At 36.1% G+C, this 23,313-nt stretch overlaps 1 protein-coding gene across 2 annotated transcripts in view; it reads left to right on the forward strand.

The window, feature by feature from the left end:
- Positions 1 to 251: 251 nt before the first annotated feature.
- The window catches only part of LOC6035954 (plexin domain-containing protein 2), a 38,776-nt gene continuing 15,714 nt past the window's right edge, over positions 252 to 23,313 (forward strand). For both annotated transcript variants that reach the window (XM_038258338.1, XM_038258339.1), the window contains exon 1: positions 252 to 795. In XM_038258338.1, the coding sequence (XP_038114266.1) occupies positions 702 to 795 (94 nt within the window). In that variant the 5' untranslated portion in view covers positions 252 to 701. The remainder of the gene's footprint in view (positions 796 to 23,313) is intronic.

Here is a 23,313-nt window from a genome sequence, read left to right on the forward strand (position 1 = left end):
ACTGCACTCAAACAAGATTACCTATCAAATTCATCAAAAACTTTATCAAATCTCGCAACTCCCTTTTCATCTAACCCTCAACACACCACTGCCACGCTCCGTTACCGTAACACGTTCAGCTTCGCCATCCCTCACATGCCACAAGTAACGTGTTCAGCACCCATCCGCTCATGTTTCAAACGTCAATCCACTCTCACCACTACCACTAACATCATAGCTCCCAACCAACGTCTGAGACCGAGCCGAACTTCGGATCTACGTTCAGCTCAGTCCAGTTCGGTGTTCGCTAGTCGCTAGTCGCGCGCGAGGGTGGTTATCGTCACGGTCGTAGAACTCAGTAGCAGTGTGAAGTGCGAGGTGAAGCCAAGTGAAGGTAGAGTTCGTGGCTGACCCCTGTAGATTGGGTACCAATTGGGCCGCCCCCCCTTTGCTAACTGAACCAATACCAACGATATCGCTCTTTGTGGGTTGTGTGGTATTGTCGTGGAAGGTTTTGCAGACTTGGACGGATAGCTGAACGCGGGGATAAGTCTCGTCGCGGGATCGCGCTGGATAAGGAAGTGCTGCAAGAAGTTGTCTCTCCCGCGAGGGGTTCGTGAAGAGTGAGTGTGGAGTTGGCGAGCAGACGGAATTGATGTGTCCGTAGTCTGGTTCCCCCCTGTGTACTGGTACGTGTACGTGAGTGTGTGCAATTGAAAGTAATGGCGAATGCTACTGGTGGTGCTGTGGTGCTTAAAAGTGCACTTTTTCTGCTGATCTTGCTGGCCGACTGCTGTCGTGTGAACTATGCGGAAGGTGAGTTCTTTGGGCGAACGTTTCGTGGGCACGGGGGTTACGTGTAGCTTGCGGCTGTCTCGTCCAGCTGAGGGTTTGCTGAACAAAACTAGCTTCAACGGGAAGTGTGGGAAGCAGCGGATAGTGTGTGGAGCTGTGCAAGTGCACTTTTCCAAACTAGTCTACTGGGGTCGTCTTATTTTCAACCACCACTAGTTGGTTTTGCGTGGTGAAATGTTCTTAAAATATAAGAAGTGTAAAATTTTCTTCGTTTTCTTCTCCGATGGCCAACTAGCTGGCTCAGATGGTTGTTGTTGTTTTGTTATTCGCGCAGCAGTAAAAGCAAAGAAACCAACAAAACCAATAAAAGAGTGTATCGCAATTTGCCAAAGCGAGAAGGAATGTCTCGTACTACGTAACAGCAGCGGACTCGCTGAACGAGCCTACCTTCTTCTGGTCGGTGGTGTGCGCAATCTACGCAATAGTTGGATATAGAGGAATCGAACGCATACACCGGCATCCGCAGCAAGAAAGAGAGGTTTCGGGAGATTCGAGAGTGTATACAAGGCTGAAGGAAACGTGTTGCCTGTGAGCCTGAGAGTAATCGGACAGTCCGTCAACCACCACCTTCAACTCCTCACCGGGAAATGCACCGCCCAACCCCTGCTGATTGTCAGTCGACTGATATCAGGCAAACTCAAAGTCATGCGATACGTATCGATTTCTACCCGTCTCGTCCAGCTATCCTGGCGTGCCGGAAACACGAAATCAAGGACAAACAACAGGGATTGCTGACTGAGATGCATGTTCCATGATAACCCACTATACAGTCTATGGTGTGAAGCAGGGTGGCGTCCCACAGTGATACATATTTTATACCGGAAACGTTGGTGGTTAAATTAGACATGATTTGCGTCTGAAAGAATCGATAAGCATACATTTTACATGATATCTCAACAGATTATTAAGTTTGTCTGGAATAACGTTGTACTTTGTAACACACTCTTAAAACAAATGTTTACAAACATTTAAATGAGAACCTATCAAACTTTTGATTAGAGCTTGAGTTTCACATAAGATCTGAATCATATACTTGATTGAAACAATCTAGAGTCAAAAGCAATCTTATCTCTCTATAATGCTTTCGATTTTCATTGTACAATGAGGTCATTCGTCATACAATCGTGAGAACCTTTTGTTTACTAATTGTGCAGTTGATTCGATATCTGCTTTGCACAGCATTCATCATTTAATTTTTGCCTTCCTCACGTTACTGAGGAAAGGCTATAAAATCACTCGAAAAATGAACTTCTCAATTAGATCTCCTAGACCCACCTTCATATATACCTATCGACTCAGAATCAAATTCTGAGCAAATGTCTGTGTGTGTGGTGGGATGTTGATCAAAAAATTGTCACTCGATTATCTCGACATTGGCTGAACCGATTTTGTCCGTTTTGGTGTCATTCGATCCGTCTTGAGGTCCCATAAGTCGCTATTAAAAATTATGCAGTTAAGTTAAGTACTTCAAAAGTTATGCTAAAAAAACGATTTAAGCAACAGTCCGGAAGATTGTAAAAAGGGTGGTTTTTGTAAGAAAACCCGTCATGCTATACATTTTAAAAAAGGTATTTGAAAGACCTTTCCTACGCGTCCAAGACATTGAAATCTATCAAAAGTTACAAGCACTTAAGTGTTATTTATACGCTTTTTGGAGGCCGGATGTCAGATATGTTGATGAAAACGTTGTCCGGATCTCTCATGCGACCTACCGTTGGATAGGTATTCAAAATAGCTTTCCAAGGCGCCCAAAACATTGAAGATCTGACAACCCTGTCAAAAGTTATAAGCACTTAAGTGTTACATACGCACTTTTTCGAGGCCGGATCTTAGATATTTTGATGAAAATGCTGTCCGGATCTTTCATGCGACCTATCGTAGGATGGGTATTCAAAAGACCTTTCTGACGCATCCAAAACATTGAAGATCTGACAACCCTATCAAAAGTTATAAACACTTAAGTGTTATTAACGCACTTTTTGCATTTTGGATAGCACCCTTTAAATGTGAGGAAGGCACCAACCACCTAAGGTGGATTAAGTAACGTTTTTTTTTTGTCTCGTTTAGGTAGAAGCGCCTTGTAGTTAAACATTTAAGAGAATAAACCTATTGATTGATGCAGGAAAATTAATTACAAGTTATACATATCTCACCAAATAAAAAATCACTTCCCATCATAGTGTTATTCATCTTAAACACACATTTCATACAAAGTAACTAATACAGAGAAACCTCGTTTACGCGGTGCGTTCCGTTTTTCTAATTTGTTGATTTCTTCTGGAACGACTCAACATTTTTGCAATCTTTTTAAAGCAATTTATATGTTTTGTTCAGATCTAAAAAAAAGCTTTTTGAAGCTTGCAAAAATATGGTATGGTTTTAGAGAACTCGACGAACTAAAATGCGTAACGCCACCGCGTAAAAAGAGGTATCTCTGTATATCACCTTATTTAAGCTGATATCTGTTAAACAAACTTAACAACATTTCGAGAATAGTTTTATTTATTGTTTCACGATAAAAAAGCAAAAAGTATTTTTTGTATATCTTGTTTACGTTAATGAAAAAGGCTGGTGGAACAAGATGAGACTCATTATGTACATAGTCCTACGTATAATTGCGCAAGTAATTTTTGGATGCTTCTTTTTTATTTTTGTTATAATTATCAATTATGTAAACTGTTTCCAAAGCACTCTTTCTTTTTGTACCTTTAAATGCCAACTATGATCGTCAGTTGTTAACCACTTACCGCGACACAAAAATTATAATTCGAAATAACTTCAACAATAACTTGAGCGTGGTCCACTGGCCGGCAGCGAAGTTATGGGAAAGTAAACTTTGTATCAGACTTGATTTATAATGAAACAGCTTAGCTTATTGGTCCCAAGTTGCTTTGTTAATTTGATTTTTGTTACCCGCGGTGGATTTTATTGAAATAATTAGTTGACATCGAACTATCAAAAATTTTCTACCACAGTTTTTTGTGTAATCAATGTGGTAGATGCATTGGTGGATTTTTGACAGTTCGAATTATTTCAAGAAAATCCACCGCGGTTAACCAATATCAATTTAACAATACAACTCCGGATTTTAGGTGGTGTTTGCCTTCGCATTGCTTCCAATTACCTACCCTTTCCATTATGGCAGAGAACAGGGAGTTGGGCTGTGACAAATTCACTTATACGACATTTTCATAACTTTTTAACGATGGCACTACCTGAATTGGTGTTTAAAAACACCCTGAACATGAAATTAACACGAAAAGAGTTATACGTGACTCAAGTATAACGACATATTCGACGATTCCTAATGATACATTGTATAAGTAGTAGTCATAAGTAACGCTTGTCGATGGATGATTTATGGGAAGGTAAAAGCACAGACAGTCTGTGGTAAAAGGTCTGGAATATGCTTTAGGCAAGCCATTTTCCCAATTGTATAGAATTATTATTCTCAATTCATTTATGTAATAGATTTTGACTGTTTAGAATCTTCCGCTTTGACAGTTAACAAAAAGGGTGACAAAATTTGATTCATTTTTTTTTAAGAATTAATATTTTTTAGCTCGTTTTAATTGGTAAATATTCATATTATAATTAATTCATTTAGGTTTGGAACTTCTTTTAGTTGTGTGTAATAATAACTTAAGTAGATCATTTTATTTTTAACTTTTTGCAAAAATGGAAACTTGCAACAGACTAGCATACTTGCACTAAGATAAGTCACCCTCTCACGACCAAATCTATCACACACATATCTTTTCATCAACACTGCACATCGCTGTGGCGGCGCTACCGGGTTTCTGCACTCTCCTGCACACTACAGCCAAACCAAATCAGCAGAGTCTGGTTGAGTGTTGTGTATGTGTGTATGAAAAACGTGGAACGTGGTACCTTAATGAAAACATCCATCCACCGACCTGATCAGATGCTAATGAATTCAAAGTCAAAGTGTGTAGGTGCCTCATTTTTTTTCTTCTTTTTGCGCGCTCGTTCAAATCCATACAGAGCCGCACTATCATCAGCCAGGCAGCCCAAGCAAAGCCGGTAGGTACCTTGCACTAAGACAACCACCAAGAACCAAGACGTTGAAGCTGTCATCATCGTTAGAGACGTCCGTCGTCGTCAGCGGTGGCGTTTGCGTTTTAGCTTACACACGTACGACTAAGGTATAGCAAAATGCTTCAACTAAATTGGTTGCTCTCCTGTATTTACCGTTGGTACAGCTGGGGTTTTTGCTTCCGAACCACTTTGAGATGGGGAAATTGAAAAAAGCTAGTTTACTGGAAATATTGAACTAATCGATAGTTGCAGGTTTTCGGGAAGATGGCACAACTAAAGAAAGTGTATGCACTTTCATCGGGCACCTATATTGACTCATCAGTTCTTAGACGTGTCAAAAAGTAACATGTCGCATAACTAATTCTTCCTCAATTAAAATTATGAAGATTCACACGTCGAAAGAGTTGTTAAATGAAGTTTTCAAAAACTAACCTCATCCACCTATGTGGTTGGTGCCTTCCTCACTCCTTACTTAATGATCTAAAGTCATGAAAATGTACAACGTACATGAAGATCACTTAAGTGATCATAACATGAGACAGGGTTTCCAGATATTCTATCTTTTGGACTCGCTGGAATGGTATTTCAATTACCTAATCAACGATGGGTTGTAATTTTACCCACAGGAAAGTGAGATCCGGCTTCAAAAAAATACAAAAATATGTCTTAAATGTTCATAACTTGCGACAGAGTTGCTAGATCTTCCAACTTTTGAACTACTTATCGAAACTTAAAAAAGTGACGTTAGGACCCTAGATCGCGTCGAATGCGGCCCGTTTGAACAAACTAAGAAAACTAAGTGACAATTTTGATAGACAGACAGACATTTGTTTAATTTTTGGGTCTACGAGCTTTTTGTAAAATGTTTTATGAAGGAACTGAGATAGTTTTGTTTTATTTGTATTTATCTGAAAGGCATTCCAAAGACCTTTCTTCGATGTAAGGGTAAAACATTTTTGCAAATATTTAATAATGTTGTGAATGTGCCAAAAACCTATAAAACTTAAAAATTTAATTGAACGCTTCATCGAAACATCTAAACAGCAGTACCTAAGTAACCAAAGCAACGAAAATGGCCCAACAAATCATGTAGAAACCGTAGAAACATACACTAATAATTATAATTAACTAGCCTGGCCCTAGTGATGTCTTACAAGAAGCAAAACAAATCAGTCTTATTACTTCTGTGACACAAGAATTCAAAAGTACATACGGCGACACTCGAAAAACGCAACGACGATGCAGATCTTGGCACACACATAGCGAGCGCACTCGTGCGGTTATTAATTCCATTTCAGCACAACCAGAAGCAAGAGACACAAAAGACAAAGAAGAAGACGCAAAGAAGAAAAATGAAGTGTAATCATCGCACAGATCTCCAGGGTTAATTGAGCGAATGAAACTTTGTACGACGAATACGACCATCAGTATCGGAAAGTCGCGCACAAACACAGACGCAATGCTGTGTAGACTTCTATTCTAGACTTGATGTAGAGACGCGTTTGCAACACTTGAACTTAGTATTAGAGGAGAGAAAAAAAAACATGAATGTAAACAAAAGACAGAGTTATCGAGCAAGAGAGTTGAAAAAAGCGCAGTAATTCAGTGTGTGATGCATCGTAATCGGTCTAATCGTTTCGAGGAAGCTGAATTATGGTGCAAGATTCCTCCTGCTATTAGAGACCACAAGATGCACCACATTGCATTGCGAGGAAGAAAGTAAAAGCTGCATACAATAGAAATTAGCTAGACAGAGCTGCGCTCTGTGTGTGCGATGTGCAAGTCTGAAACACACAGAGTTAATAGACCTACACACACACACTCACACGCGCGGCTAAGATTGATAGATTGGATAGAAAGGAGAAAAAATAATCGTGGATACAACAATAGCACGAACAATGGCCTCAGGATGTGTGGTTGTGTGTATGGAGTGCATATATTACACTGCGGTGAATGAATGCTTTATCGTCTATGAAAATCGAATGGGATTAACGGAAGGCTTGAATTGTGACTGATATTTTTCTGCCTATTTTTCAATTCAGAAATCTTATGGTTTTAATGAAAACAATCATAGTTCAACAAACCTCAATATGTTTGTTTTCTGATTTGTTTATTTATCAATGGTTATATGTTTTTTCCTGTCATTCTTAAACGACGAAATAGCCTACTTTTCTGTACCAAAAATAACAGAATCGAATAGCAACACTTTTCAAAATAAATGCTGAAAAATTCTACTTTTCAGCACTCAAATGGGTGCTGAAAAGTTAAACTTTTCAGCACTTGTTTCGAAAAGTAACACTTTTTAACTTTTTTTTTCATTTAAACGATCTATTGAAAATTTGACATAAAATTTCACTCAGTGTGTGCTTTTTGGAATTGCAAAAAATGTTGTATGGAACTCGTTGCAAAGCTTGATTTTTTCAGCACTCTTCGTATTTATCCAACTCGATGAACCTCGTTGGATAAATGTACGACTCGTGCTGAAAAAATCCTCTTTTTGCAACTTGTTGCATAAACTACTATTTTCATTCTTAGGATTATTCCGCAAAAAAATATCTACGGCCTTTCGTCCCATTTAAACGCGTGTAATGAAAGGCCATAAGAACAATGTCGTACCACCCCTTTCAAATGTTGCTCAAGATTTCCTATATTTTAAGTAAATAGAAGTATACAGTAATTTTTCTAGCGTCACATAAGCATTTTTTAACAATTTATATGATAATGGTGCCATTTTATAGCAGAAAATGTGACCAACAAGAGATACATTGAAATAGTGATTGGAAAAACATGAAAAAAATAGAAAGGCAAAATGTAATGATAGGAGGTGGTATAATAGACTAAATACTACCAAAAACAAACATAAACTAAACAAGATAAATGGGTAATTCTCTACCAACTCACACGAAATCGGGAAATGTTGCCCCAACCCCTCTTCGATTTGCGTGAAACTTTGTCCTAAGGGGTAACTTTTGTCCCTGATCACGAATCCAAGGTCCGTTTTTCGATATCTCGTGACGGAGGGGCGGTACGACCCCTTCCATTTTTGAGCATGCGAAAAAAGAGGAGTTTTTCAATAATTTGCAGCCTGAAACGGTGATGAGATAGAAATTTGGTGTCAAAGGGACTTTTATGTAAAATTAGACGCCCGATTTGATGGCGTACTCAGAATTCCGAAAACACGTATTTTTCATCGAAAAAAACACTAAAAAAGTTTTAAAAATTCTCCCATTTTCCGTTACTTGACTGTAAATTTTTTTGGAACATGTAATTTTATGGGAAAATTATTGTTTTTTTTCGAATCTACATTGACCCAGAAGGACCCTCTGAAAATGCAGCGTCATCAGTGCATAATTGGCAAAGGGAGCACGTGGTCGTAAAAAAATATTCGGAGTGAAAAGTGATTTTTTTTGTGTGTGCCTTTTGTTTCGCATTTTTGTCGTGAATTGTGATCTAGTTTTCGATAAAAACGATCCGAGTTCGTTAGGTTTATCGTGTAACAAAATTATTTTGATTCATTAAGAACGTCGTGTGGTGCGCGAGTCTTTTTTGTGTTGAAAAGACCTTCCCATAGCTCCGTAGCTCGGAGGGCTCGACGTCGGTTGTTTGTGTGTTAAGCCCTCTCCATAGCATCGTAGCTCGAGAGGCAACAAAAATCAATACCTTATCTAGCTAACAGAAAGAAGATCGGAAGGCACTTGATGATTGAGTTCGTCGCTTCTATTCCGTAACAAATTCATGAACTAAATGATTATATAATTAAAAATCAGACTACGCTATCATTGCAGCATTGCGTTTAACACCTCATTTTATAAATAAATATTATTTGGTTTTATCTTTCCACAGCCGGCTGTCTAAGATTAAACCATTTCATTTAAAATTTAACAACAAATAAACGGGAAATGTCTCATCCGCAGCAACCGATTGTTTGCCTTCAGAATAAAATATAATACCTTTCAACAAACACTATGATTTTGGGTCGCATCATCATCTTCTATGATGAATCCTGACCAAACACCCTATCCTACTAACAAGTTTTCAGGTTCCTGGCGCTCGTGGGGTGTAAGCACAGAGTAAATCAGCTGCCCTAGTAGCAACCTGCGCTAACTAACATTCCCGTCCCTTAAAATCGAGATCTACAAACTGACATGGCGGGCGCCGTTGGTGGCCAATGACTGTTATCTATTCGCAACTGATCTTGTTCTGGAAATCATGGTGTTTTATCTTTCTAGCGCATTCAAACATGCGGTTGATAAGGGAAATACCACTTGATAGTCGAAGCCTATGATCAGTAGTGCTGAAAGGATATTACGGTTCTGTTCAGCAACGGAGAAGGACAACCATGGGTGGTCTCTCATGCTCATGCTCATGCTCATCTACATTGGGGTCATTTTTTCATTTGGAACAAAATTTTTCATTTTAAAATTTCGTGTTTTTTCTAACTTTGCAATGTTCTACAAAATTGTAGAGCAGACGATTACAAAATTTTTGATATATAGACATAAGGGGTTTGCTTGTAAACATCACGAGTTATCGCGATTTTACGAAAGAAAGTTTCTTTTTGCGTTTCTCTTTGTTTCGTCGTCCGTGTCGCGGGTGACCATGAACGGCCATGATCAACGACGACCAACATTTTCAAAACTTTTTTTCGTAAAATCGCGATAACTCGTGATGTTTAGTAGCAAACCCCTTATGTCTATATATCAAAATTTTTGTAATTGTCTGCTCTACAATTTTGTAGAACATTGCAAAGTTAGAAAAAACACGAAATTTTAAAATGAAATTTTTTTGTTCTAAATGAAAAAATTACCCTTCTGAGTCAATGTAGATTCGAAAAGTACATTAAATTTCCCATAAAATGACATGTTCCAAAATTTTTTGCAGTCGAGTAACGGAAAATGGGAGAATTTTTAAAACTTTTTTAGTGTTTTTTTCGATGAAAAATACGTTTTTTCGGAATTCTCAGAACGACATCAAATCGGGCGTCTAATTTTACATAAAAGTCCCTTTGACACCAAATTTCTATCTCATCACCGTTTCAAGCTGGGTGCTGAAAAGACAGAATGCGTAACGTGATTTTCGAATGCTCTCCACTGCTCCTCACTAATACATCTGCACTACAGCTGTAAACATAAACAAAGTGGAAGGCTATGTTCAAGCTCAAGCGTGAAATATTTTTTGCTGCGGAAATAACTTGTTTTGATTTTTTTTAAATCTGTTCATGTTGAAATTTTCGTTGAAAAATTAAAGGCTTCGCACTTTTTTTGTTCGTAGACTAATCGGTGGGCGGCCAAAAAAGGCCTTTTTTGATTTCCACGTGACGAAATATTGCGTCAGAAGTGGGTGGAATTTTTGTGAATCAGAAGAACAACCGAATCGAAGTTCCGAGATTGTGTATCTTCACGCAGAAAAAAGAGTTCCCAAAATCGTGAACAAGCGTTCATGAAAAGCGGAACCACGAACAAAGTGTTCAAATTTCATGGTACGTTTTTCAAAATCGTACCATGGGATTTGAACACTTTGTTCGTGGTTCCGCTTTTCATGAACGCTTGTTCACGATTTTGGGAACTCTTTTTTCTCCGTGTTTGAAGCGCAATAATAATGTTGGAGTAATATTATTCAATATTATTTGGCATGCGCCATTCATTGATAATTCGTCGCTAATATTTCAAAAAACGTCATAAACGTAGGTAGACATAGCGCTTATTAAAATGTTAGCGACGAATTTACCCAATCTCGATTTCTACCCTCTTTTTAAGATTTGTTTACGTCGAATACCGCAAAAGCTCGACTCCAGCGACAAAATAAATTATAGATCGATTACAATACTTGCCACTTCTTGGTATCATTTTGCGAACAGTAAATTGGTTCCACTTTGACAGTTCTAAATTGAGGCCGCTTTGCACCCAGGTTTCAAGCTGCAAATTATTGAAAAACTCCTCTTTTTTCGCATGTTCAAAAATGGAAGGGGTCGTACCGCCCCTCCGTCACGAGATATCAAAAAACGGACCTCGGATTCGTGATCAGGGACAAAAGTTACCCCTTAGGACAAAGTTTCACGCAAATCGAAGAGGGGTCGGGGCAACTGCTGTGTGAGTTGGCGGAGAATTACCCAAATGCAAATTAAAATACTATAAATGAAACAAGAAAAACAAGAGAAGTAAAGTTTTTAGTAGAACAAAAGTTGCTCAAAATAACAGAACACGAGAAAAATAAAAATCTTCAAAAACAAATTTGGGCAGTAGAGGGTTAAAGCAGGGGTGCTCAAGCTTTTTTTTTAAATTTCTAATTTTAGTCCACCTAAGGTTGCGGGCCAGATGTCAAAGATTCTCGCTTACTTTTTCAAAAGGTCCTATGTACATAGGAAACCCATTGCGCAATAGTTGTTTTTAAAAAGTAATCGAGAATTGTTTATTTGATAAAATGAAATAACGATATTTCAATCTCTAGAGCTAAAAACGACTATTTCGTCTGATGACATTCCAATTTGTTAAAATTTATAAAAATCAGCATTCCAAAAACAATTGCAAAAAAATGCTTTTTACATTCCTCAACAAACAATAAAATCAGGTTATACAATATATCTGTAAGAAGTGTATATACCTAGGTTTATACCAATGTCTAGTTAAAGTCGTAATTCTACAAATATAATGAGACTGAAAAAAGATAAGATGTTATTTATATTTTAAAATGTGACATATACTTGGTAAAATAACGTATTTTTTTGATTAAGTGCAACTCTTATTATAAATTATTTCAAATTGATTTATCAACTCTCAATTTCAATAAAATTTAATAAAATGATCTGCCTGAATCAGATGTTGGGCACTCAGATTCTTAGTACACATGTCATGAATCCCGAGGTGGAAGGATGATTAGCAAAGTACTCCAAAAGTTATGCTAACAAAATGATTCCATAGAAATTGAAACGATACAAAGAGGGTGTGTTTTGCAAAAAAAAAAAGGTCATGTAATACATTTTAAGAAAGATGTTGGAAATACTTTTAAAATGGTTTTAGAATGTTTTTCAATTGATTTTAGGAGGATGTCATCAATCACCTAGTGTTGCTGTGGTTTAATGTCAATGGCCAATCAATTTAAGATTGTTGCAAATATTTTTTCTGCTATCTACTTTATTATAAATACCTGCAACCTTACTAGAAAACAACAGTTTTTCGATTATTTGTAAAGAATGTTTCCACTAACCAAGTAAATACTTTCTCGGATAACTCTATTCTTCAAATTGGAAAGCACGGGTTGAATTCTCAATTATTGTTACTCTTTTGCCATCTCGACTTTTAGTCGAGAGACATAAACTACAACAAAATAGCAATATCATCATTGAAATGATAAAGTTTCATAAATTATTAATTCATTTAATTTAATCATTTCAATGCAACACATTTGTTTCGTTGTTTAAGCATTTTATACAGTTTCTAAGCTAAGATATGGAACACCTTTCAACAGCTGATTTATTCAACGTTGGGAGAAAAGTTTGCTCGCGTTTAATGGATCTAATAAATCAACTGAAGCAGAATGTTTGTGATAATCATAGCAAGAAAATATGAAAAATCTGACAGAAGATAATGTGTGGAGGTTGAAGATCTATTGAGTGGAAGTATGTATGTATGTAAGTATGTAAACTATGTATCAGAAAAATAAACCTAAAAATAAAAAAAAATAAAAAATAGAGGATAACACAAAATAAGTTTTTTTTTCATGAGTAATTATTTTTTAATTAAATCTTTATCAATCCATTTGACGATAACATCTAGACCGACTTGACTAAACTGTCGCACTTTTTTATGATGTACGCCAACCTTCCCGAAGCGGATATTGGACGAAGTCTTCTTCCTCAGACGTGCATGGCCACCAAAGTCTTCCACGGGTGTCACTCTTTTTTTTCCGTATCGTGCCATCCAGTGGTGATGATGACGAACGTGACCTCTGGTGGTCTTTAATTGAATTCACTTGAAGTTACGCGAACTGTTTTGCCTTGATCCCCCCGTCGTCGTTGTCGGGGGGCACAACACTGATGGTTGAGTAAATACGCCGAGAAAGCAAGTGAAGTTCAAAGCAATAACTCAACTCGATTAGACATTCAAGATCGCACACGTTCGGTGAGAAATGGGAGGCACGTTTGCATTGGTTGTTCCCGTTGAGTGACGATCAATATTCTGGTTGGTTGTTTTATATTTGTTTAGAATCATCATTAACAGCTGAACGCTTGTTTGAAGCCAATTAGTAGCCTATTGTTAAATGTATAGCAAATTTGCATATGGAGACGAGCTCGTCCGGAGTCGATGGAAAGTGAATCTAAAAAAGTCATCTTTGGAATTTCAATGTATTTTCAGCACGTAAAATAATTGTTCAGGGTAAAAAAGCTTCCCAATTTTGATCAACTTCTGGAATTGGGATTCCTTTTCATTCTTTGCTCATGACAGGATTGGATAACAGAGTGGTTCAAATTGTTTTTTTTTTTATTCCAGAGCTAGAAATTGGCAAAATTGAATGGAAATGAACTCGGATTGGGCTGCTCGAGGTTTTGTCCAATTGAGCCAATATTTGAGATTTGGGCTAAGTACACCCATAAAATTCAGCCCTGTAAAGATAGGTGAAAGTTAAATTTGAACCACTCGAACAACTAAACAGTTATTTAATAACTTCATCTGGGCTGCTCCACCCTCAGCAGTTACTTATGTCAACAAAACGAAACTGTTGCACAAAGCTGCTTGAATCCATCATCCACCCGTAATCACCAGGCCAAAGCCAAACCTTTTTACTCAAGCTCAAGCAACAAGGAAGAAACTGTTTATCTGCCCTCCTCCACAGTCCATCCAATTACACCATCACCACTCTACTGACTGCTCGAAGTACTCTACTTTGTGCATTATTTTGCTATCTTGAAACCAAAACAAAACCATTTTCCCCTAATATAACATTCGTTGGCCTTTGCCGCAAAAGTCGCGGCTAATTCGCGCGCAGCTAGTCTCTCGTGTGCCCCTTTTGCCAGAAATCGTCCATTCTTCAAACTCAACTTCATCGCCGCCGGGTTGTCATTTTCGAGCTGGTCGTTGGCAGACCGCGATGAATTGACGAACGGAACGTATTATTGCATCATGGCTCTTTTTTTTTTGTGTAACACATTTACTACTGCTGCTGCCCATCGTGGTCGGCGTCGTTAAAGTTGCACGGTGGTAAATTTTAGGTTTAATTTTGGAAATAATCTTTTTATTAATGTGCATGAAAAGGTAATTTCAGAATGGTTTTTCTTTCAAAATAATAACTTTTTTTTAATTGCTATGAAAAAACCAAAGCTCTCAAAAAAACATCATTAAGGAATCGAAATTTTCATAAATCTAGAGTTTTTTTTCAAAATTTGTTTAAAGTTTAAAAGTGCCCCATTTGATCATACATGCATTTTTATATCGTTTTTAAGACATTATTGAACTGTATATCAAAGCTGTTGCATCGTGTCTAAAAGTGAGTATAGACAAACTAATAGGATATTTAAAGAGCTTTCTGAATAAAATACACTGAAACAAAAATATACAAAATTTCTACGATATTTTTATTATTTTTTCGTATTGAGGTCAAATTTTAAAGTGATTTTTTTGTAGAGTAGCCTAATATCGATGCCTCTGTGCTCTCTTGTACTAAGCTTGCAGTTTTCCTATGTAGTTAGCTTAAGCCAGGGGTGCCCAACCTTTTAGCCCTGCGGACCTGATCTTATGTTTCTGAAGCAGTGGCGGCCCGGTACTAATATTTTATAAAAGTTGAAAAAGTAAACAAACCATTTTTGGATTGTTTTATGATTGTTTTCTTTTAAAGTAAATAATTATAAAAAAAAAACTTATGTTGCAAATAAGATTCATATATCTTGATTTAACTAAAGAATGAAATATTGTTTTTGACGATTGCAATTTAACCCTCTCCCGCCCATGGTTACTCCAGAGCACCAAAACTTTGAACTCAAATATCTCGGAACTGATACAACTTTTCATGGTGCTTTAAGTTGCAGGTGTTCATGTAGAATGTATACTAACATCTCCCCAAATTTCATCAAATTTGGTTAAGCACAAGAAAAGTTACAGTGTGAAATGTAAACAAAAATGGGCCAATTTTAGGGAAATAAATAAGACCTGTTTTCGAAAGCCCGTAAAAATTACCAAACACAAAATTTTATGTAACAAAAAATGTTTTGCTATCATTTGGACCTTGGATAAGAACCCCTGTAAATAAAATTGTGAGTTTGGACCGGTTTTAAGTGTTTTTCAACCTTTTTCATTTGGTGCACCAGAGCACCACCTAGGCATATGAGCAACTAAATATTCAGGAGCACTATTTTCTAAATTACAGAAAAAGCTTATTTTTATGAAAACAAAAGTTTATAAACGTTTTGACTATTCATAAACAAGACAAAACATTGTTATTAGACCAATAGTTTTATTATTTTCCTCATTTTTCATGAAAATGGTTGTTTGTGGGTTTTGAATGAGCCAATCAAAGAAACATGAAAATGCTGAGATTTTAGAATTTGTAGTTAATACTTCAGAAATATGGTCTTACAGCAAAGAATAAGTTGTTTTTAACACATTTCGAAGCGTTTTCAAACAAATGAACCAATAGATTTGAAGAAAACGAGATTTTGTGGTTTAAAAAAAAGTTGCTCATCTTCCTGATGGTGCTCTGGTGCACCACTTCAAATTCTACTTTTTTGCCCCAATTCGATGTTTGTGGGTCAAAGTAAAGTATTTCCTGCATTATTGTACCAAAATTGAGCCATTTACTATTTTTACGATAAGCAAACAGCTCTGGGCGTTAGAGGGTTAATACCTTGAAATATTTTTTTTAATTTAAAAAAATCATTAAAATTTCAATGGTTGTTGTATTTATTTTTCATTTTAACTTCCTCAACACTAGAATATAAAAAAATCAATGAGACATGATAAAATTTATTCAAACGAAATTTGGATTCGAATATGAGCAATTCCATGTCAAATAGGGAATCGGTTGTACCCGACCCTCTCCGATTTCAATGAAACTTTTTAGACATGTTATCCTAGGCATATATAAGCCATTTTTGTGTATATGGAGCCAGTTACACTCGATAATGACATTTGAGAAGGGCGTTAGTGTTTTAATTATTTTTGTATTTCGTAATTTGAATATTTCTGTATCTCGAAGCCGTTGCATCGTATCATAATGTGGTCAAAGACAAACTTGTAGGAAATTTGACGAGCTTTCCGAAAAAAATACACTGAAAGAAAAATACAAGCCACTTTCATGAGATTATTTGATTTTTTAGTTTAAAAGTCAAATTTGAAGGTGAGCCCACGATTTTTTTCGTTCAAAATTTTTGTGAAAATAGCCTAAGATGTTACAAAAAGACTCATGAAAAATGCAGGATGGAGCAGCTCACCTAAAAAAATACAAAAGCATTTACTGAAACTGTTTTTTTGAAAAGTGCTCTAAACATCAAAATTTTCAAAAACCAAACTCAAGAGTCGATTCTCCAGACAATTTTACATAAAAGTCTCCATATTGACCATGGTCCTAAGTCCAATCCTTGTGAAGTTACAGCGGTTTTAAAAATAAAAATGTTGAAAAAATAGGTCTTTTGATGGTTTTTGGCAATTTCTATATGAAAGACTTGATTTTTCAGTCTCGAAAGTATATTACCGGAAAGCTCGTCCAATTTCCCATAAGTTTGTCTTTGGCCACAATTCAATTTTTATTCAAATATTTAAAAAATATTTTAAAATGATTTAAAACACACACAAAATTTAAAAAGTGTCAAAAATATATATTAAATCATTTTCAATTTGTTATTTTTCAAAATTTAAAGTTTTTGAAAAAATATATGTTTTGCTTCCTAATTTCTTGAATCATTTTGAGAAATTTTATAAACATTTTTAAAATATTTGCAGCGATCTATTTTCAGTATTAATTTTTGCTTTTTGAAGCTTTTTTCAAAAAAAAAAAAAACTTTGTCGCTGAAAAGTTGTTTTGGAAAAATACATAAGTTTTGATTACCTATTTATTTGAAAAGTAGAAAACTGATAAAAAAAAACTTCAATGTGAAAGAAATTTAAATTTAGTGTATTTTTGTACATTTTTAGACAACAGTCCAAGTTTTTTCATAAATTTCACAATTTTACGAAATTGATAATTTTGTTTTCTTGTACCATTTTTCAGTTCAAAAATTATAAGAATTAAATTGAAACATGAAGAATGTTGTTATAATATTTTAAAATTTGATCTCAAGCCTTTTGTTTTTAATTTAAATCAATTTATTTATTTAATATTTCATGAACAGTCTTAAGGGCCGTTCATAGAACTATTTTGAAAAGCCGTCGCGGGCTGTATGAAATGGCTTCACGGGCCACGGGCAAACACAGAAGGTCAGGTACAATCCATTTCTGTTTTGGAATGGAATATGATGATGATTATTTTGTTACAGTTTTGCTTAAAAGTCCCCCCTTCCTCTTCAACCTAGACCATGGTCAAGGGAAATCAAACTTTGAACAACATTTGAATAACCCTAATTTTGTCTGCAAAAAGCTATAACTATAAACATTATATAAATATAGTAGATGCATTTTAAAATAAATCTAGAGCTTTTTTGACTTTCTATAAGCTATTGTGATTCATATGTTTATAGGGCCTATTAAAAAAAACCCTAGATATGTTGCAGAAATAAAAAATAGAATTTAATAACATCTTTGTAATTTATTGTTATGTTACGCTTGATTTTTTTGCTTTTAAATACATTTGGCATTTGAAGCTGTCATGATGTTTTTTAACTACCATTGTACAATAAAAAACTAAATAAAATCATACAAATAGTTCAGCAACTCCTATGGTGGCGCTTGCGTCCTTTTTACAAACCAAAACTAGATTTAAAGTTAAGGTGATTTCAATAGAAACATCAGTGCCCCAGTGCAGAAAAAATCTACCTATTCTAGGTTACTCGAGAAGTTTTTGATAAAATTATCATGTTTTCAAACAATCAATTTTTGAATGGGTATCTCAAAAATAAAAATAAAGAAGATATAGAGAGACAAATATCTAAAAATAATGATTTAACTAAAATCAAGCCAACAAATATTTTTACATATTATTAAAGTTTCAATCTTGTGTGAATTTCAATTTTGACCTCCGATTCTACCACAGTGCATCGTCATCGCCGCTGATCCCCTACTGTCTGCCCAGACGTAGAGCGTCTCATTTGGCCACAAAGTCCACAAGGCACTGCAGTGGTGGTGGTGGTTTTATAATTACCTTTCGTCCAAAAACTGGGCCACCCCTCGACCCCCCAAAACCTTATCCCTCCTGCCTACATCTTGAACTGTGGAGATTTACATGCACGCTCTTTTGAATTGCAAGACATGTGCTGGCAATGTAGGTGCAAACAAACAAACAAACATTTACATTCAGAAGTTCACATTCATCCGTCACTGATTCAGCTGGTCCGGAAATGTTTGGCCCGCAGAAAGTGCATCATCGTGTGGACTTGTGGATGGGTCGCACCTGAAGGTTCCAAGCGCTGCTGTTTATTGTTTTTCACTGGCTTTCACCGGGCGGGGAGCCGACCCTTTCAAGTCCCACTATCTATGCAAACTGCAACTGGTTGGTTATGTGGTTTGATAAAAGATGTGCGTTTGTGTGTATGAAATGCAAATGGATGTAGATTGCAAAACAAGATTCTGACATGTCTGGTCACACTGCTCGACTCAGGAAAACTTGCCACCCACATAGAAACAACTCCAGGGCCATCCGAGCTCTGGAATAACCGGACGTGTTCATTATGGAATGTGCAATTGAATTCGGGCTGAGGCTTTCTTCGACAGAATGCACATTATGAGTAGCTCCAGGGCGAGAAAGTGTTCGCAACTAGTTAAGATTTTATGATTGAAGTTACATAAAATTTGGATGATTTGAATTTTATTCGTGAAATGGTTTTTTTTTCACCAAGTTATTTGATAAGCATATTTCCTCAGAAAGAAAGGCAAAAACGTAAAATTTTTTGAAATATTTAAAAACATCCACTTAGTTTTCCTATCGGAAATATTATGCATTACCCGAGCATGTGTTAGAAACAAGGGAAATGCATAATAATATCATTCAATGGTATCAATACCATTTTTTTGTTGAATCTCGAGGTGGGCAAAATAGAGCGAGTCGTTCAAAGATCCGGTTCCCTATAATAAGTGAACGAATCATGACTAACTCTTTCGTTCTCCAATCTTTTGAAGGAACCTTTCCAAGATGAAAAGATTTTTAAACTTGGGTCTATTGCTTAGCTTATAAATGTAATTCATTGTATTTCCAACAAATTGTACTGTTAAATTTGTTTTTGTGAATTGAAAATATATTTTCAAATATTTCTGCTAAATTAATGCCAAACTTGTCAGTATTGTCCCACGGTGTACTTTACAATAAAAACGTTACTTAATCCACGCTTAGGTTGTTGGCGCCTTCCTCACATTTAAAGGGTGCTATCCAAAATGCAAAAAGTGCGTAAATAACACTTAAGTGCTTATAACTTTTGATAGGGTTGTCAGATCTTCAATGTTTTGGACGCGTTAGACAGGTCTTTTGAATACCCATCCTACGATAGGTCGCATGAGAGATCCAGGCAACGTTTTCATCAAAATATCTGAGATCCGGCCTTCAAAAAGCGTATAAATAACACTTAAGTGTTTATAACTTTTGATAGGGTTGTCAAATCTTCAAAGTCTTGGATGCGTTGGAAATTTCTTTTAAATACCTTTTTGAAAATGTTTAGCATGACGGGTTTTCTTACAAAAACCACCCTTTTACAATCTTCCGGACTTTTGTTAAAGTCGTTTTTTAGCATAACTTTTGAAGTACTTAACTAAACTGCATAATTTTTAATAGCGACTTATGGGACCCCAAGACGGATCGAATGACGCCAAAACGGACAAAATCGGTTCAGCCAATGTCGAGATAATCGAGTGACATTTTTTTTATCAACATCCCACCACACACGCAGACATTTGCTCAGAATTTGATTCTGAGTCGATATGTATACATGAAGGTGGGTCTAGGAGGTCTAATTGAGAAGTTAATTTTTCGAGTGATTTTATAACCTTTCCTCAGTAACGTGAGGAAGGCAAATCGGGCAGGTTAAACAGGAGCTATTTGAGAGCTGAATCGAAATGTTTCGTTGGGAGATGAGATTTCAGAAAAAAAAATCAATTAAACAATTATGCCCGATCAAACTTTGGCATTTATAGGTTTTATGGATTGAATCAGTAAGAGTTTGCAGAATATTTGCTCAAAATAAAATATTAGAATCTGTTTAATTTTAACAGAAACAAACGCAATTTCGTAAAATTAATGGATATTTTCTCCAAATTCCTTAATTTGAATTTAGGTACACTTCAAATCCTTATATGCAAACTTTTAGGTTCGTGTAGAAATCTTGACATGGAGACCAATAAATTTCTAGCGAATCTTTTTGTTTTAGTTTTTTTTTCAAATAATTTATTTAAGTCCAGTAAAAACCAATCACACCGTTCTTCAATAAATCTTTTTCATCAAAATTTAAAAAAAAGAGCGAAAAAGCCGTTCAAAAGAGCCTCTCATTTAAATGAGCGAGCAAAAATGAGTGGCTCCTTAAAAATAGCGGTTTTGCCCACCTCTAGTTTAGTCCTATTCAGTTGGAATCATGCATCCTCAAAAATCCCACGAAAAATGCCACGCTGCCCGGGGCTATAGCCATTCTCGTTCAGGTTTAGTTTGTTTCTCTTTCTTATAATTTTCTGATACTTTTGCCTGCAGCTAGAACAAGTTGATGCAACAGCAGCTCGTTTTCATCAAGCGTTGATAGCTCAGTTGGTAAACGGGTAGCTAAAATGGTGTCTGCAGATTACCCGTCATGGGTTAGATTCCAGTAATCCTCTAGTTTTCTTTACCTGATAATTTATGGCTCACCAAGCAAGACTTCGTTTTCCTGCCTGTTCAATTGTAAACTTATAGATAATTTTAATTGTTTTTGCCCAATGAAATTTTTATTCATTATTATTTATTTATTTATTTTATTTATAAATAAGCCGGATAGTTGTTATTTGTCTGATATTAATTTGCCCTTGGAATTGCAGAATTTGTTATTACTTTGGTCTTCACCATAATTTTTTTTGGTATGATTTCAATGTATTTTACCATCTATTACTTGGCAACTAAGGGCACTATTTGGTATTTGTTAATATGCCAAGTAATACCAAAATATGGTATTTCCATGTTATTTACCCCTGCTCGGGTAGTTCGTAAATCAAATTCTCCATATATTTGTAACATCTATCTAACAACAATTGATTCATAGAATATTTGAATTTCAAAATGAGATACTTTGTTGAGACTTAAAAAACAATCAAAAAATGTAAATAGTGTTGCACTTAACTTATATTAACCAAGTTGACAAAAAAATATTAATTTGAATTTTGACAAAGCAAGTTATTTTTATTAAACTATTTTTAAACACATTTGACGTTGAAAAGAACCCCAGTATCCATAATCACTGTCAATAATTTTCACCAGATATTAGTTTTTTTTTTCAGATAAAAATTATATCATGAAATTTCAAAGATCACCCAATTTCGTGAAACGAAGCACCTTTACAGATTTTGCGAAAACCTGAAACTTTCCATCCGCGTCGTAAAACCAGTGACGCAATCACGACTCCTCATTCGCACAAGCCTTCATTCTTTGCTCGGAATAAACTTGAAGCTTCCAGCTTGAACCCCCAACGCTGCGCACTGCACTGAAAGAAACCAACATAGCAAAATGAAATGCTTTTTCACGTGAGCTACTCCAAAAACCAACACGATAATTTCACATGCTTTTCCTTTGACTTTCACATGCTTTTCATGTGAGATGAATGTGGAAATCACTCAGAACCAGCTGATCGCTCGCAAAAAACAAATTCATTCTCATTTCGCATGGTGTTCACATGAGATGCAAATGAATTGCACATCGACTCGCCCCAATCGACTTGTCCATTGATTTTGAAGTGAAAGTCACGTGAGATTCAAATGAATTGAACTTCGATTTGCTCCAAGCGACCTTTCCTTTGGTTTTGAAGTGGGAAGTCACGTTAGAATCATATGTTTATGTTTTGAAAGCTGTGAGCCGAAAAAATCGGTGATTTCATAAAGTAAGATGGCGACAAAGGCAAATGCTCATTGTTTGAGCTCTAAGCTTAAAATATTTTTTGCAATAAAAATCCATCTGTATTATATGTAGAAAATGGAAAAATCATGGTAGGTACTAACAAACCATTATTTATAGTACCGGTAATTTATAAAATAGATATTTCATCACTTTTCCAGGGAATAAAGTTTCGGAATTAAATTCTTAGAAAAAATACGGCCAGCCGAGGAAAAAAGACATTCTGGGACAAGTTCTGGGAGCAGTTTCCGCCAGTGCTGATTCCCACGATGGCCACATGGTACACAACCATCCTGGCTGCTACTCCTATGCGGATTGATGCTTTTTTACGTTGACAAAAAGTGGCCAGGATCCGCACCGTCGTCATCGTCATTAAACATTGTGAAATCAAAGAAGACCAGTGTCGTGATTATTTTCTGTTTTATTGCATGAAATTTCAAAAAATATATAAATTTAAAAAAGCAATAAATAAATTTTATTACGACCAAAAAATCACTTGAAATCGAATAGAATTTCATTTAACATTCACAAGAGCATCATTGTAGTTTCAAGTGTATTGACACGTTAAGCTCACGTGTTTTTCTATTGAATTTACCGCGTCGCGAGATGAGAACTTTCGAAGTGATTTGCACATGACATTCACATGCCAAGTCGTATGGGGCAGATTCACGTGTGAAACATGTGATATTGCTATGTGCCTTTCTTTCAGTGTGGTCGGAGCTGAGTGGTAATTCCCAAAAAGTTTACGACCATACCCGCACCAAAGACAGGTTCTTTCAACTGCTTTGGTAGACAACGGAGCGAATCGACGAAACGTGACTCAGTGTTGAGCAGCTTTCACAAGTTGTTCTTAACTTTGACATAAGTTTCAACATTTTGAAAAATTCTTACAAAACCAGAGTAAAAATAAACTAATTTTCTTTTAGATTTGAAATTCTTGCAGTTCACCTCAATCTCGCTAACGAAACACTTCGAAACCACGAAATGACCCATTACTCGTGAAACAAAGGCAAACAATGAGTTGCTGAAACAAGCCACCAGAAGCCATCTGACGAGAAAGTTGCAAAACTTCAAGCCCACAACCTTCAACTCTTGGCGTTTCGCCGCGGCTCAAACGCAAAGTCTTGTTGAGGCCTTTTCGTCGAATCATTCGCCGATGATTGGCTAACGTTATACGTTAGTCGCTTGAAGGTCGTCACTGCATTCTACCATAACGTAAGTTGGAAA

The sequence above is a fragment of the Culex quinquefasciatus genome, chromosome 2 (assembly GCF_015732765.1).
Source record: "Culex quinquefasciatus strain JHB chromosome 2, VPISU_Cqui_1.0_pri_paternal, whole genome shotgun sequence".
Classification (NCBI taxonomy): Eukaryota; Metazoa; Arthropoda; class Insecta; order Diptera; family Culicidae; genus Culex; species Culex quinquefasciatus.